This window comes from Xiphias gladius, chromosome 15 (genome assembly GCF_016859285.1).
Source record: "Xiphias gladius isolate SHS-SW01 ecotype Sanya breed wild chromosome 15, ASM1685928v1, whole genome shotgun sequence".
NCBI lineage: Eukaryota > Metazoa > Chordata > Actinopteri > Istiophoriformes > Xiphiidae > Xiphias > Xiphias gladius.
This window is the reverse complement of record NC_053414.1, coordinates 65789-79114: the sequence shown is the minus strand read 5'-3', so window position 1 is coordinate 79114 and position 13326 is coordinate 65789. Positions and strand designations below refer to the sequence as shown.

General features: G+C 46.7%; 1 protein-coding gene across 1 annotated transcript in view; it reads right to left on the bottom strand.

Annotated features, from left to right (window-relative positions):
- Positions 1 to 7527: 7527 nt before the first annotated feature.
- The window catches only part of LOC120799865, a 9483-nt gene continuing 3684 nt past the window's right edge, over positions 7528 to 13326 (bottom strand). Inside the window, exons 4-6 of the mRNA XM_040145320.1 lie at positions 11977 to 12028; positions 7920 to 8040; positions 7528 to 7821 (exon numbers count right to left, since the gene is read on the bottom strand). Of these exons, the coding sequence (XP_040001254.1) occupies positions 7528 to 7821; positions 7920 to 8040; positions 11977 to 12028 (467 nt within the window). The remainder of the gene's footprint in view (positions 7822 to 7919; positions 8041 to 11976; positions 12029 to 13326) is intronic.

Here is a 13326-nt window from a genome sequence, read left to right as displayed (position 1 = left end):
GTGGACTTGACTTCACCTGGAAGGTGGAGGAGAGCAGGCGGCTGCATGTGGAAGAGCCAAAAAGCCGCAGTCACCTCTGTTTCCAGCAGCATCAGCAGAACATACAGGAGGGCAACAGGGAACCGTGGGCCCCTATTCACCCCCCAACTCACACACATTCCCCCAACCATTTACCCACAAACCCATCCATATTCCTCCACTGGAATAATACCTGCCCCAGGTTTGCTGCGTTTCACTTTGATTAAAGGAGAAGTCCGCTGACTCTCTCTATTTTCTCATTGCCAACAAATGCCATGACAGCAACCCAAACAATCAGAAGCATCATCTGAACCCACATTTCCACTGTCAGACCACCTGACGGGGCTGCGTCTGACACAGTTTAACGATTTCAGCCCTTTTTTGCAGTGATTGATCAGGTGTGTGGAGCTGTGAAAGTAGCAGGACTGGCTGACTGCCACCAGCTTATACAGTGAAGCCAGAACCAGGTGAGCTGAGTCCCCCTGACGACCCAACTCCCCCGAACCAGGCTCCTGCAGGGAGGGGCCTGCCCAGAGAGGCTCGTCACATCTGAGTACTTCTTCCATCCCTGCGTTCAGAGTGTAAACGTGTTTGGCTGATTGATATTGATACAATCATACAGGTGTAACTGTTCAGACGATAAAAGAAGAAGGAAAGTCTTGCTGTGTAACAACTGTTATCTCTGTGTTCTCTAAAGCAGCAGAACCTGCACATTTCCTGCAGAATTACAAATGTCAGTACAGTAGCAAGTGTTGGAGGCTTTGTCTTTACAAACTCGTCATTCGAAGCCCAACTTTATTTTAAAGGCGAGTGCAGATCCCAGAGTTTCCAAAGACACCAAACATGTCAGACTGAATTTCGGGGAAAAGTGAATAAAATGATGCAGCAGAACATTTGATGGAGTCTCTGCTTGAATATTTCACTCAGTGGAATCATCATGAAGTAAAAAACACCATACACAAAAGTTATGACACTATGAGACAGACTGGGAAGAGAATTCAAGGTCATAGACTTTAAATGATTCCAGTTATTGAACTGAATCAATTATAGGGGAACTTTGAGGGTTCAAATCACAGCTGAGGAGCTCTGTGGATTTGGAGTCTTGTATTTCCATCACAGCTGTTAAACAACACATAACAGTGTGTTACTAAAATCACCACCAACCTGAATGTGTCTGGGGGAACATGGAGGTTGGTTTGTATTTCTGCATCATGGTGACCCAGATTTTTTATCTGCTGTCGGATTAAAATCAAGACGAGGAAACTTTTCACTCAATCGGTTCAGAGAAACATAGAAGTCTGGGAAAAATAATCACTGAGAAAAAAGATGAAAATAATGATACTAAGACAAAGGCACAGAGTTGAAATAATAAATGAATCCTCTGCAGGACGACAGCAACCTTCATCTTTTCTACAGCAGACATTTGAAGATTTAACACAAACAGCATGTTGGAGACTGAAGGTCCCAGTTTGACCAATCACACACTGAAAATAGAAGCGTGTTATACTTGAATGTTCCTGCCATGAAATGATCGTTTTCACCGTTCAACTCACCAGAGTTTGTCACTTTTCTTTCCCCCTTAAAACCTCCCACTCAGCGGAAAACCACACCACAGCTTCGGTTGAGCCGTCAATCATCAGCAGCCTCTTCTGTGGGCCGTGGGGGCTGATGGGAGGTTTGAGGACCTGTCAGAAACCACGTGGCCCCGGTCTGATCTCACAGCTCGTCCTTGTTTGGCCTCGGCTGCGTCAGAGCGCCACTTCTCCCCAGGTTCACCAGAGGAAACACCACTGCACAAAATGCTTTTCCTCCCAGCTGCTGCTCTGTGCTGTCTGTGTTCAGGTGAGTGTTTCCAGCCAATAGGGAGCCAACAAACTCAACCTTTAACAAACACTGTCACACGAACCTTCATCTGTCTGTTTCTCTACAGCGCTGGTTGCCATGGCAGAAGAGCTGATCCAGGACCAGTTATCATTGACCAGTAAAGTTGGTGACACAGTCTCCTTCAGCTGTGGAGGAACTCACCAGTGTTACTTCGATTATATATACTGGTTCCAGAAGAAAGACACAGAAACATTCACATTGATCCTGCGTTTTGACAAGAGCAATTGCGATATATATTCAGGTTACAATCATCCTCAGAAAGATGATTTCACAGCTGAGAATAAACAGAACGGCTGTGAGTTGAAGATAAAGAAAGTTGAACTCTCTCATTCAGCCACCTACTACTGCGCCTGTTTGAAATCTGGCTCCCACAGTGAGAAATGATCCCTGCAGCCTGAACAAAAACCTACAGATGTCAAATAGTGTTTGTGACAGGAAGAGAGCAGCAAACCACAGCCCAGGTTCACTTATTTCACCTCCAGCTCCAAGGACACAAAGACAAGTCTGATGAGGCTCCAAGCCAAAGCCTGAGATACAGATTAACAGGAGTCTACGGCCATGCAGCAGCTCTGTGAGGCCGTACTTACACACAGTGTTGCTTTGAGCCAAATGCTAACATGCTGATGTTTAGCCGGTATGATGTTGACCATGTTCACCATGTCAGTTTATATAGGAAATGTTAGCATGCTAACAATTGCTAATAATCACTAAAAACAAAGTGAAGTTGAGGCTGATGGGAACGTCGTTAGTTCTGCAGGTGTTTGCTCATAAACTAAAGTATTGGACAAATTCAAATGTTGACCTCATGATGGCCCTGTGTTAAAACTTAAGACGACCAAAGTAGTGATTAATATAGTTCCCAAAAATCAGATATATCCTTCCCCGGAGAAGAATTTCTCTCTCTCTCTCTCTCTCTCTCTCTCTCTCTCTCTCTCTCTCTCTCTCTCTCTCTCTGTTTCCGGTTTCCGGTTGAGGGTGGACATGCGAGTGGCGGGAGTTGTGAATTGTTTTGTGTGTGTTTCTGGATTATCTCTGCACCTTTTCCTCTGTACATGATCAGGTGAGCTTTATTTTTCTAGATTGGTTCATTGATTTGTTTACCGATCAACGGGTGGACTTGTCACGTGGTCTTCGGGAGTGATGGCGTCCTCCGAGATGCCACCTCCGTCTATCCGGCAGGGAGTGCGGATAGTCCCGCCGGATAGCACCGTGACCGTAGAGGAAGTTCTGCTGGCCGCCGGTGAACAGGTGGGACACCATCAGCTGTGTTTTGCCTCCAGAATGAACCGAGCGGTGGTTGTGTTCCTGAAGGACGAGCCTCAGGTGCATCGTATGATCGAGAGCGTTGTGTTTATCAGGGAGAATTTCGTACAGGTCTCCCCGCTGTCGGTGCCCTCCACGCGGATCACCGTATCCGGTGTTCCGCCGTTCATCCCCAATGAATCGCTGGAGACCGAACTCCGCAGGTTCGGTAAATTCGCCAGCGGATTTAAGACAGTGAGTCTGGGATGTAAGGATGCCAAACCGAGGCACGTCCAGTCTCTGAGGCGGCAGGTGTTCATGTTCCTGGACTCGCCGACCCAGACGCTGGAGGTGTCTTTCAAGGTGAAGCACGGCGATGGCCACTACCTGGTCTACGCCAGCTCAGGCCAGCTCGAATGTTTCGAATGTGGAGACGTTGGTCACAAACGATTTGCATGTCTGCATAGACAACAACTGGTGGAAGCAGCAGCGGGCGGGTCCGCCCGGGGCTGAGGCGCCGGCGGTGGACTCCGCCCGGCCGAGGTGACGCCAGCGCGCAACCCCGCTCGGGCCCGGGAGGCGGGTGGGCCCGCAGCCGGGACTGGGGGGGTGGACCACGATGCTGCAGATGCAGCAGCCGGTTCACGGTCAAACTATAACGGCCAGCTGCAGGATTCTGAGACTGCAGAGAACCTGAGCAGCTCTCGGTCTGCAGGGGCTGAGGCAAAACAACAGTCAGAAGAAAAAGCTTAAGAAGCTGCTTCCACCAGTTTAATAGTCAAAGATAATAATGAAGGACATAGTGTATTCAGTAGCCAGGTATCAGATGCAGGAGGAGACATGGAGTACGACTCTGAGTCAGACGCTGTATCTATTGGTGAGACTCCTAACAGGAACACAAACCTCTACTCTCTAGAGGAAATAAATCAGTACCTGGATGAAACATTTGGAAAATCTGTTAAAGTGACTGATTATTTCAGAGACACTGACAAGTTCATTAGATCTGTTGGCATACTAAAAAAACTGGTTGGGTTTGACATTTTGGACGAAAAAAAACTCTTCCGTCTAAAAAAACACGTCACAACTTTGAGGAAAGAAGCAAAAAGTAATACTGTTAGAAGGACTAGAAGGTCGCTGATATGATCATGTACCACAAGGTGTTTTTTCCTCTTTACTGTTCCCTGCTTGTCTTACGTCTGGTGGGAGAGACAAGCACAAAAGACCTCTAATATCTGAGGTCTCTGCTCAAAAAAAGATTGATGTGCTGTTTTTAGAAGAGACACACACAACTCAGACAGACGAAGTAGATTGGGGTTTATGGTGGGAGGGTACATATGCCCTTAACCATGGCTGGAACTTCAGTGCAGGAGTAGCCGTTTTGTTAAAACCAACCACAAATACAACGGTCCTGTCTACTACTGAAGTAGTGAAGGGACGGTTGCTGATGGTCAGAGCAGAAATAGAGAAATCTGTGTTCTGCTTTGTCAACATATATGCCCCGAACCAGGGGGCCGAAAGAGTAGTCTTGTTCAACAAGCTACAAAACGAGCTAACGAAACACCATCACGACCAACTCATCATTGGTTGGGACTTCAACTGTACTGTCGACTTTACTGTAGACAGGACAAGCGAGGAACCCCAGCCGCAGTCATCTCAGAACCTAAACAGCATTATAACACAAATAGATCTGCTGGACGCGTGGAGGGTTAAATATCCGCAGTCCAGACAGTACACATGGGTGAGGGTCAGAGACGACACGGTCAGTGCAGCCCGACTGGACAGAATCTATATCTCCCAAAGTCTCAGCTCCAGACTGGTTGAGAGCACAATTAGTCCAGTTGGGTTCACTGACCATCACTTAGTCAGCATAGATCTGTATATTTCACCTGGTGAAAGGGTTAAATCTTACTGGAGTTTTAACAACAAACTCCTTCTAGACAGGACTTTCTGTCACTGCTTTGAGCAATTTTGGCAGCAGTGGAAAATTAAAAAAACTGACTTCAGTTCACTGAAACTGTGGTGGGAGATTGGCAAAACACAAATTCGTGTTTTTTGCCAAAAGTATACCTGCCATTCCACTGCTAAAATCAAGTTAGCAGTGCAAGAACTTGAAGCCAACATTAGGGAAATTGAAGAGGGCTTGCATGGCAACCCAGATCCTGCTAAGGGCCAACTGTTGCAGGAAAAAAGGTTGGAGCTGAGCTCCTTAATGCAGGAGAGAATAAAAGGAGCCCTCGTCAGGTCCCGCTTCCTCCAGCTGAAGGACATGGATGCTCCAAGCTCCTTCTTTTTCAACCTGGAAAAATCGGTCGCCCAACGAAAGCAGATGACCTGCCTTAGGCTGCTAGGAGGCAGAGTGACCGCTAGTCCGGATGAGATGAGGAGCCATGCAATGGATTTCTGTGCCGACCTCTTTGGTGCAGGCCACTGCAACACGGAGGTTCGCGAGGAACTTCTGCAGGGGCTTCCTCAACTTAGCCCGGACGAGAAGGCTGGTCTGGATCGGGAGCTGACTCTGGAGGAGTTGACGGTCGCCATCAACCAGATGGCATCGGGACGGGCACCAGGGATCGATGGTCTCTCCAGTGACTTCTAAAAGCATTTCTGGAACACCATCGGACCCGATTTACATGGTGTTCTGTTAGAGTGCTTTAGAACAGGATCTCTCCCAGTCTCCTGTCAGAGGGCTGTGCTCTCCCTGCTACCCAAGAAAGGAGACCTGGCCCAACTTAAGAACTCTGTACAGACTATAAGGTGCTTTCCAGAGCCTTATCAAACAGACTTAAGGACGTCCTGGAAATAATTGTAAATATAGACCAGACCTATTGTGTACCAGATAGGACAATCATGGACAACGTTTTCCTCATACGAGATGTTATTGATGTTTGGAAATATTATGATGTAAATTGTGGGATATTGTCTTTAGATCAGGAAAAGGCTTTTGACAGGGTGGATCACTCCTACTTGTTTTCTGCACTTAGGGCTTTTGGTATTGGTGATGGTTTTCTGGCTTGGGTTGGTTTACTGTATAAAGGTGCACAATGTATGGTGAAGATGGGGACGGGGCTGAGCCGGCCAATCCCTGTACAGCGAGGGATAAGACAGGGTTGTCCTATCTCAGGTCAACTATATAGCTTAGCTATTGAGCCCCTGCTGTGCAAGCTGAGAGGTCTGCTCAGTGGTCTCTCACTGCCGGACCTCGATCGTCCTCCCACTGTTTCTGCTTATGCAGACGACGTTTACATCTTTGTTTCCAGTCAAGAGGATATTCAACATCTGCAGGACACCCTGACTCTTTATGAACAGGCCTCATCTGCACGGCTGAACTGGAAAAAAAGTGAGGCTCTGTTGGTGGGACAGTGGCGGGATCAGGCAGTGCCCAGTCTGCCTGGAGGACTCCAGTGGGGGAAGGAGGGGCTGAAGGTGCTGGGAGTGTTCTTGGGCACTGAGGGCTTTCAGAGAAAGAACTGGGAGGGAGCTAGGGAGAAAGTGTGCACTCGGTTGTCTAAATGGAAATGGCTGCTACCCCAGTTGTCATATAGGGGAAGGGTTCTGGTTGCCAATAACTTGGTCTCCTCGACTCTCTGGCACAAAGTTATTGCTCTGACGCCACCAAGGGGCCTGGTAGAGGAAATTCAGAAAGCCATCCTGGACTTCCTCTGGTCTGGTTACCACTGGGTCAGAGCAGCAGCCTTACATCTGCCTGTGGCTGAAGGGGGGCAGGGATTGATCAACATGCAGTCCAAAATGGCCTCATTTAGACTCCAGACCGCGCAAAGGCTGCTGTACAACTGTGGCCCAAGCTGGTTCGACACAGCTCGTCTGCTGCTGAGGAGAGCCGGTCGACTGGGCTACGACAAACAGCTTTTCCTCCTCCAACCGGAAACGGTGGACCTAACTGGACTTACACCTTTTTACAGCTCTGTCCTGCAGGCGTGGCAGATCTTTAAGATCACACGTCGTACAAATGAAACTCCGGGTATGTGGTTGGTTGAAGAACCGTTGTTTTTCAACAACTTTATACAGACCCAGACGTTGCAGTCTACCAGCCAGTCTCAGGGAGGCCGGCTGCACCAAACTAGGACATCTGATGAAGGTGACGGCAACATCGGTGGACGACCTGGGAAGGAGGAGCAACATCACCTCTACCAGGCTGATTTACAGAGTGGTGAAGGAGGTCTGTGCTGCCCTGCCACAAAACCTGAGAGCATTCGCAGAAAACAGAGACCTGTGCAAACAATGGAGCGAAGGCTGCGAGTACAGCTTCCCCTCTCTGTCCGTCACCCCAGCTGTGGGAGAGTGGAAGGAAAGAGGAGGACAGCTGCTGACGTTCACAACCCCACACCTGGACCAGTTCCAGGCTGTAGGGAAAAAAGCAGCCTATCAAATCTGCATGAAGGTTCTGAACCTGCGCTCTTTAGCGGGGATGAGGTTGTCGAGGTGGACTGAGTTTTTTGGTCCAGGCGCTTCCTCGAAAGGCAGCTGGCCCTCTACAAGCTGCCCATTGAAAAGCGGACAGCAGACCTCCAGTGGAGGGTTGTACACGGGGCGATAGCTACGAACAGATACAGAGCGCACCTGGATCCTTAGCTGGGGGAGGAGTGTTTCTTCTGCTCTCAAGCGGAGACCCTGGAGCATTTGTTTGTTCAGTGTCCTCGGCTGGTGACGCTGTTCGAGCTTTTAAAAAGGTGGTTTCAGGGTATCGGGGAGACATTTTCTTTTGAGTTGTTAATTTTTGGCCCCAGGTACAGTGCTAAAAAGATGACTGCACATACAGTGGTGAACTTTTTATCTGGTTCTGCCAAGCTGGCCATCTGGCTGACGCGCAGGAACCGGGTCCAGAACACTGGCAACGTGGAACCTGTGCCGGTTCTGCAGGGACTGTTGAAGGCCCGTCTGAGAGTGGAACACGCTTTGGGCACATTTGGGCTGTGGGAGGGGTCTTATGTTCTGTCGGGGGGGAGGGAGAGCTGATTGTTAATTTCTGAGAGAAAATGTTTTTTTGGCGACAGTTTATTGCTTCTCTTTGTTTTGCTATTTTTCTTTCTGGTCTTTGGGTGATGATATGGGTTTAATATTTAAAAAAAAAAAAATCAAATCTCTCTCTCAGGAAACCTTGGAAATTGAGTTGTTTTAAAGGTGTAACATCGGCTAGCATCAAAACGCTTTAGCAATAGTCAAACACCACTAAATGCAACAAGGAGAAATCTGGAAAAATCTGCAAGTTCAATACCTGAGAGCTTTAGTGTATTTTTGATATTAATATAACTAATACAATGAATAATTATTAAGGCAAAAAAAACAACATTCATGTTAATAGACATTAGAATGAACACAACATAAAGTTCACATGCAGCTTGAACTTCACTATAGCTGTGAGGAGGAATGTGAAATACCAGGTGATTTGCCTGTGATGTGTCTGCTGAGAACAGCTCATGGAGGTGATATGTGACACATTTTCAATGTATAAAAAAAGACATTCGTTGAAGAAATTAGTTTTTATTTGTCAGTAAGTAAGTAAGTAAGTAAGTAAGTTTTCAAAATCTATTGAGCTGAGACAGATTCCATTTTCTCCTAGTGTTCAAACCAGGTTCAGATTTACATACATGAATCTTTTGTTCTAAGAGGAAGTGCAATCAGTGTCACGAACAAGCTCAACTTCGTGATGAACAAGGGAGACCACACCAAGAATCAAGGATCAAAGTAACACACATTTATTTCACTAATATTAGACAATCCACAAATTTTACTGGGAGATATGCGAGTCCATTGTATCAGTAGTGAGATGAGTGCTTGAACGTGTGAACGTCTGGTGTAGGCAAAGGATGAAGTAAAATAGTAATGAAAACCCAAACTACTGTCTGCTGGGAGGAGAGAGAGAGAGAACTGTCATATCCAGCCCTCTTATATAAGGTAGCAATCAGGAGGAGTTGCTTCAGGTGTAGCTCATCATCCTTCTGGACGCACCTCTGCCACTCTGCCTGCATCCTACAAGAACAGGAAAAACACACACACGAGAAGCCCCAAACAGAGTGGGAGGGGGCATCACACCCCCTGCATAAAAAAGGAGCCCCCCCAGGTTCTCCGCCACAACAATCACAAAAAGGTCCAATGTTAAATACTACAATTTCTTCAAATATGAGCAATGTTTAGCTACAGTTATGCACTGTGCATCTACAAGACGCGGGAAAGGGCAGCCGCCGTTACATTTTCAGCACCTTTAATATGGCAGATATCCAAACGACATGGCTCCAAAAATAATGTCCATCTCATTAAGAGTTGATGAGGATTTTGTAAAGAAAACAAGAAAGTAAGAGGATTATGGTCTGTGTACACTACGAGAGGAGTCCCAGAACCAACAGTCACCTCAAAATGCTGTAATCCCCAAATTAATGCCAGGGCCTCCTTCTCAACGACAGAATAGTTCAACTGATAGGAACTGAATCTTCAGAAGCACACTGGACCTTGGCTGACTAAACAAGCTTGACCTTAGACTTCAAAAGGTCAGTGAGGGGCGCCACAACTGAAGAGAAGTTCTTAAACTTTTATAATAGCCCACCATGCCAGGAAAACTCCTTTTTTACTTACAAAGGATTGAAAATTCTTGATTGATTCCACTTTGGCCTTAACGGGACGAACCTCCCCCACCAGCCACTTTCTTTAAGTAGGTAACCCTAGCTCGAGCAAATTCACCGTTAACTGTGCCCGGACCAACCTGTCAAACAGTGCACGAATCCTCTGTAGATGTTTGTCCCATGTGTCACTGAAGTTGACAAATTCATCAAGATACACATGCACAACCCCACAGATTGGCCACCGAACGGTTCATCAGCCACTGGAACATCGCCGGGGCATTACGTAAACCCAAAAGCATCACCCTATAAGAATACAAACTGGTAGGAGTTATAAACGCACTTATCTCCTGGGCCGGTGGAGACAGTGTCACCTGCCACTATCCTTTAAGTAGATCAAATTTGCTCACAAATTCAGCTGAGCCTACTTGGTCGACGCAATCCTCCATGCGTGGCAAAGAGAGCAGATCCAGTTTTGTGACACTGTTAACCTTGTTGAAGTCAGTGCATGGCCGAAAAGTGGAATCAGGTTTTTTCCACCAGCAAACATGGAGACGCCCAGCTAGAAATGGATGGTTCCGCTATTTTAATATCTAGCATATATTGAACCTCTTTATCCAATTGTGCCCTCTTATCTGGCGAAACGCGATAAAAGTGTTGCTTAATTGGTTGAGCATCAACAACATCTATGTCATGTTCATTAAGATGTGATTGTGACGGAGCTTCCGAAAATAGTGCTGGGTAGCTATTATAAGTGAAACCAGTTCATTGCGCTCAACCTCATCTAAATGCCCAAGCACTACCGGCAAAGACTTTAATGCCTCTGAGTTGTTTAAACTTACTTGCAACACACCATCTGTAGGCCATTCCCCCGACCCATTAACTAGCCCCACCAGCAAAGACATCTCTGTACTTACACAAAGTCCAGGTTTTACACATGGCACCTGATTAGAGCCCGGGAACAACTACTCACGGGCATAAGAATGCTTCATCAAATTGACGTGACACAATCTAGATTTTCCTTTAGGCAATGAGATCAAATAATTCTGTTCAGAGACAGTAATCCGGTGCTCATCTGGACTAACTCTCTTGCAGCCAACAGAAACCAAGGTAGGCCCTCCCCCCAGTAGTGATCAAGCTTTGTGAAGAACGCGCACAAGAGTGAATTCAAGGTTATAAAGAAAACGCTCCAAAACACCTTGACTTTGGGGATGATAAGCGACGCCTGCTTGTGTTTAATCTGAAGCTGCTGAAAAACCTGTGAAAACAGCTGAGAGTGAAAATTGGAACTTTGGTGAGTTTCTATGACTTTGGGAATGCCAAACACAGGAATGAACTGAGACAGTGCCTTCAACACACACTTGGCTGTAATAGAACGCAATGAGTAGGCTACTGGATAGCGGGTCGCCCGGCACATCACATTCACAGTCAACAAATATTGACTACCGCCTTTGAGGGAGGCAGCGTACCCACACAGTCCATGAGTAAATGCTCAAATGGCTGATCCAAAGCTTGAATTGGACACAGCGGAGCCGGACTTATGGACGGATTTGGCTTATCCATCAGCTGGCAAGTGTGGCAAGTTTTTGTGAACGCAGATACATCCCTTTTCAACCGGGACCAAAAGAAATGACGCAAGATGCGATGGTATGTTTTTTTTAAAAACCCATTTGACCCACTACATGATCATGGGAAGCTTTCATCACCGCTTCTCTAAATGTAGCAGGCACCGAAATTGGTTCAGTTGGTTTTCCCACCAAACTGGCTTCCTGAGACATCCTGAGACAAGACATCATTATGCACAAAATACCCCTGAGCAGCAGTTTCCATGTCCCCCTCAGGAGACACCAGCTCAAAAAGGGCCTTCAGCGAGTGATCAGCCTTTTGTTCCTGAGCTAACTCACTATAAAGGAATGGCCTTGAGAGGCACAGGTATGACTACAACTTTTTCCAGAGCAGCCTCATCGTTTCTGCGAACCATAGCTCGAGTTACTGCGCAAGCTGGGAACAACTCCGCCTCAGGGACAGACTCTGCTGTTTTAACCACCTCTGACTTTGAGGGCAGCGATACTGTAATCCAGGTAACCACATTAGGGGGCGGAGCATCGGCCCAGATTTTACACCCCTGCCGGGACATTCCCCAGAATCATCTCGACCTCCTCAACAGGCAATGCCATACACACCCCAACTGCTACCTATCCGGTGACCGAACCGCAGACTAGCTCCAGTTTATGCACTGGTACTGGAATAATAGTCATACCCATACCCCGCATCGGGTAGCCTACCAGGGTCTCTCAAAATTTTAACTGCAACTGGGAACAACAGGGGAACCGGGGGAATCAGAATGACCCACTGTTTGTAGTGCCAGCTGGGCAGAAGAAACGAAAGGGGCAGCCAAAGCAGCAGGTTTTACTTGTGCATTACCTGAAAACTTTGCTTTCCCTCTAAGAGCAGGACATTCATTTTTCCAGCGTCCTTTACATTGGCAATAATTACAAGTTCTACCGGAATCATTTCTCTTCCAAGTACTGTGTTTAGGTCCATAAGAACTGGACTCCCCATATGACATAAAAGATTTACCCATGCGTGCTGAAAAACTACTCTGCTGCACATTAGCACGGTTAAACGATTTCGCCAAATGTATGTTTATGAGTCAGAATTTACTCATCGGCCAAAACGGCTGCTTCTTGGGGCCTTTTAACTTTTCGGTCATTTATGTAATTAGCAATATTATCCGACACGCAGTTTTTCAGTTGCTCAAGTGCTACTAAATCACAGTTATTGAAAAGTTTTAACCTCTGATGCAGAACACCAGCAAATAAGCTGTACAACCAAATCTCTCACAAATTCGGTCTGGTGTTCCTTCTTTCTCAAATTCCTGAAACGTTGCCGATAGGCCTCAGGAACCAACTCATACACCCGCAACACTGCAGACTTAAAACTACCATATCTTTTACTCCCTACCACCATCAAAGACGCATGGGCCTCCTGTGCCTTACCTGTGAGGACGTATTGCAACAATAAGCCGCGATCCTCATCAGACAAAATCTCATCATCAACCAGTTTATTTTTCAGAAAAGCTTTTAAAAATTCTCTTTCAAACGTTTATCAGTCACCTCAATATCAAAGTGCTCAGCAATCTTTAATAATTGGTCCTTCTTACACTGATCCAATAACTCCACTGAAGGAGTCTGAATAAATCCTCCACAAGTTACCATATTCATAGTCATACCTTCAAATAGAGGACAAAGAGTGACGTGTGCACCTCAACAAAAAGCCTACCTCAACAAATACGACCTAACCCAACCCTCGTCTTCAAGTGGCTAATTGTGGGGGATACTTGTACCCTCTCAGTGGGGAGGGAAGGCGACCGGTTAAACCAGCTACCCCCCCAGAAACCCCTGAGGTTTTCCCGAGCAGAATGCTCTACCCATGTTCACCACACACTTGGTTGAAACGGATTCCCTGAACAGAATCCACTGTTTAAAACCTAGCAGGGGAAGAAAAAACTCAAAGCAAAGCCATTCATTTAAGGCCAGCACTCAGCCACTTAATGATCTACCAAAGACTGACCAAGCCCTCTCCCACTCAAGACCTAAACCAAATACCT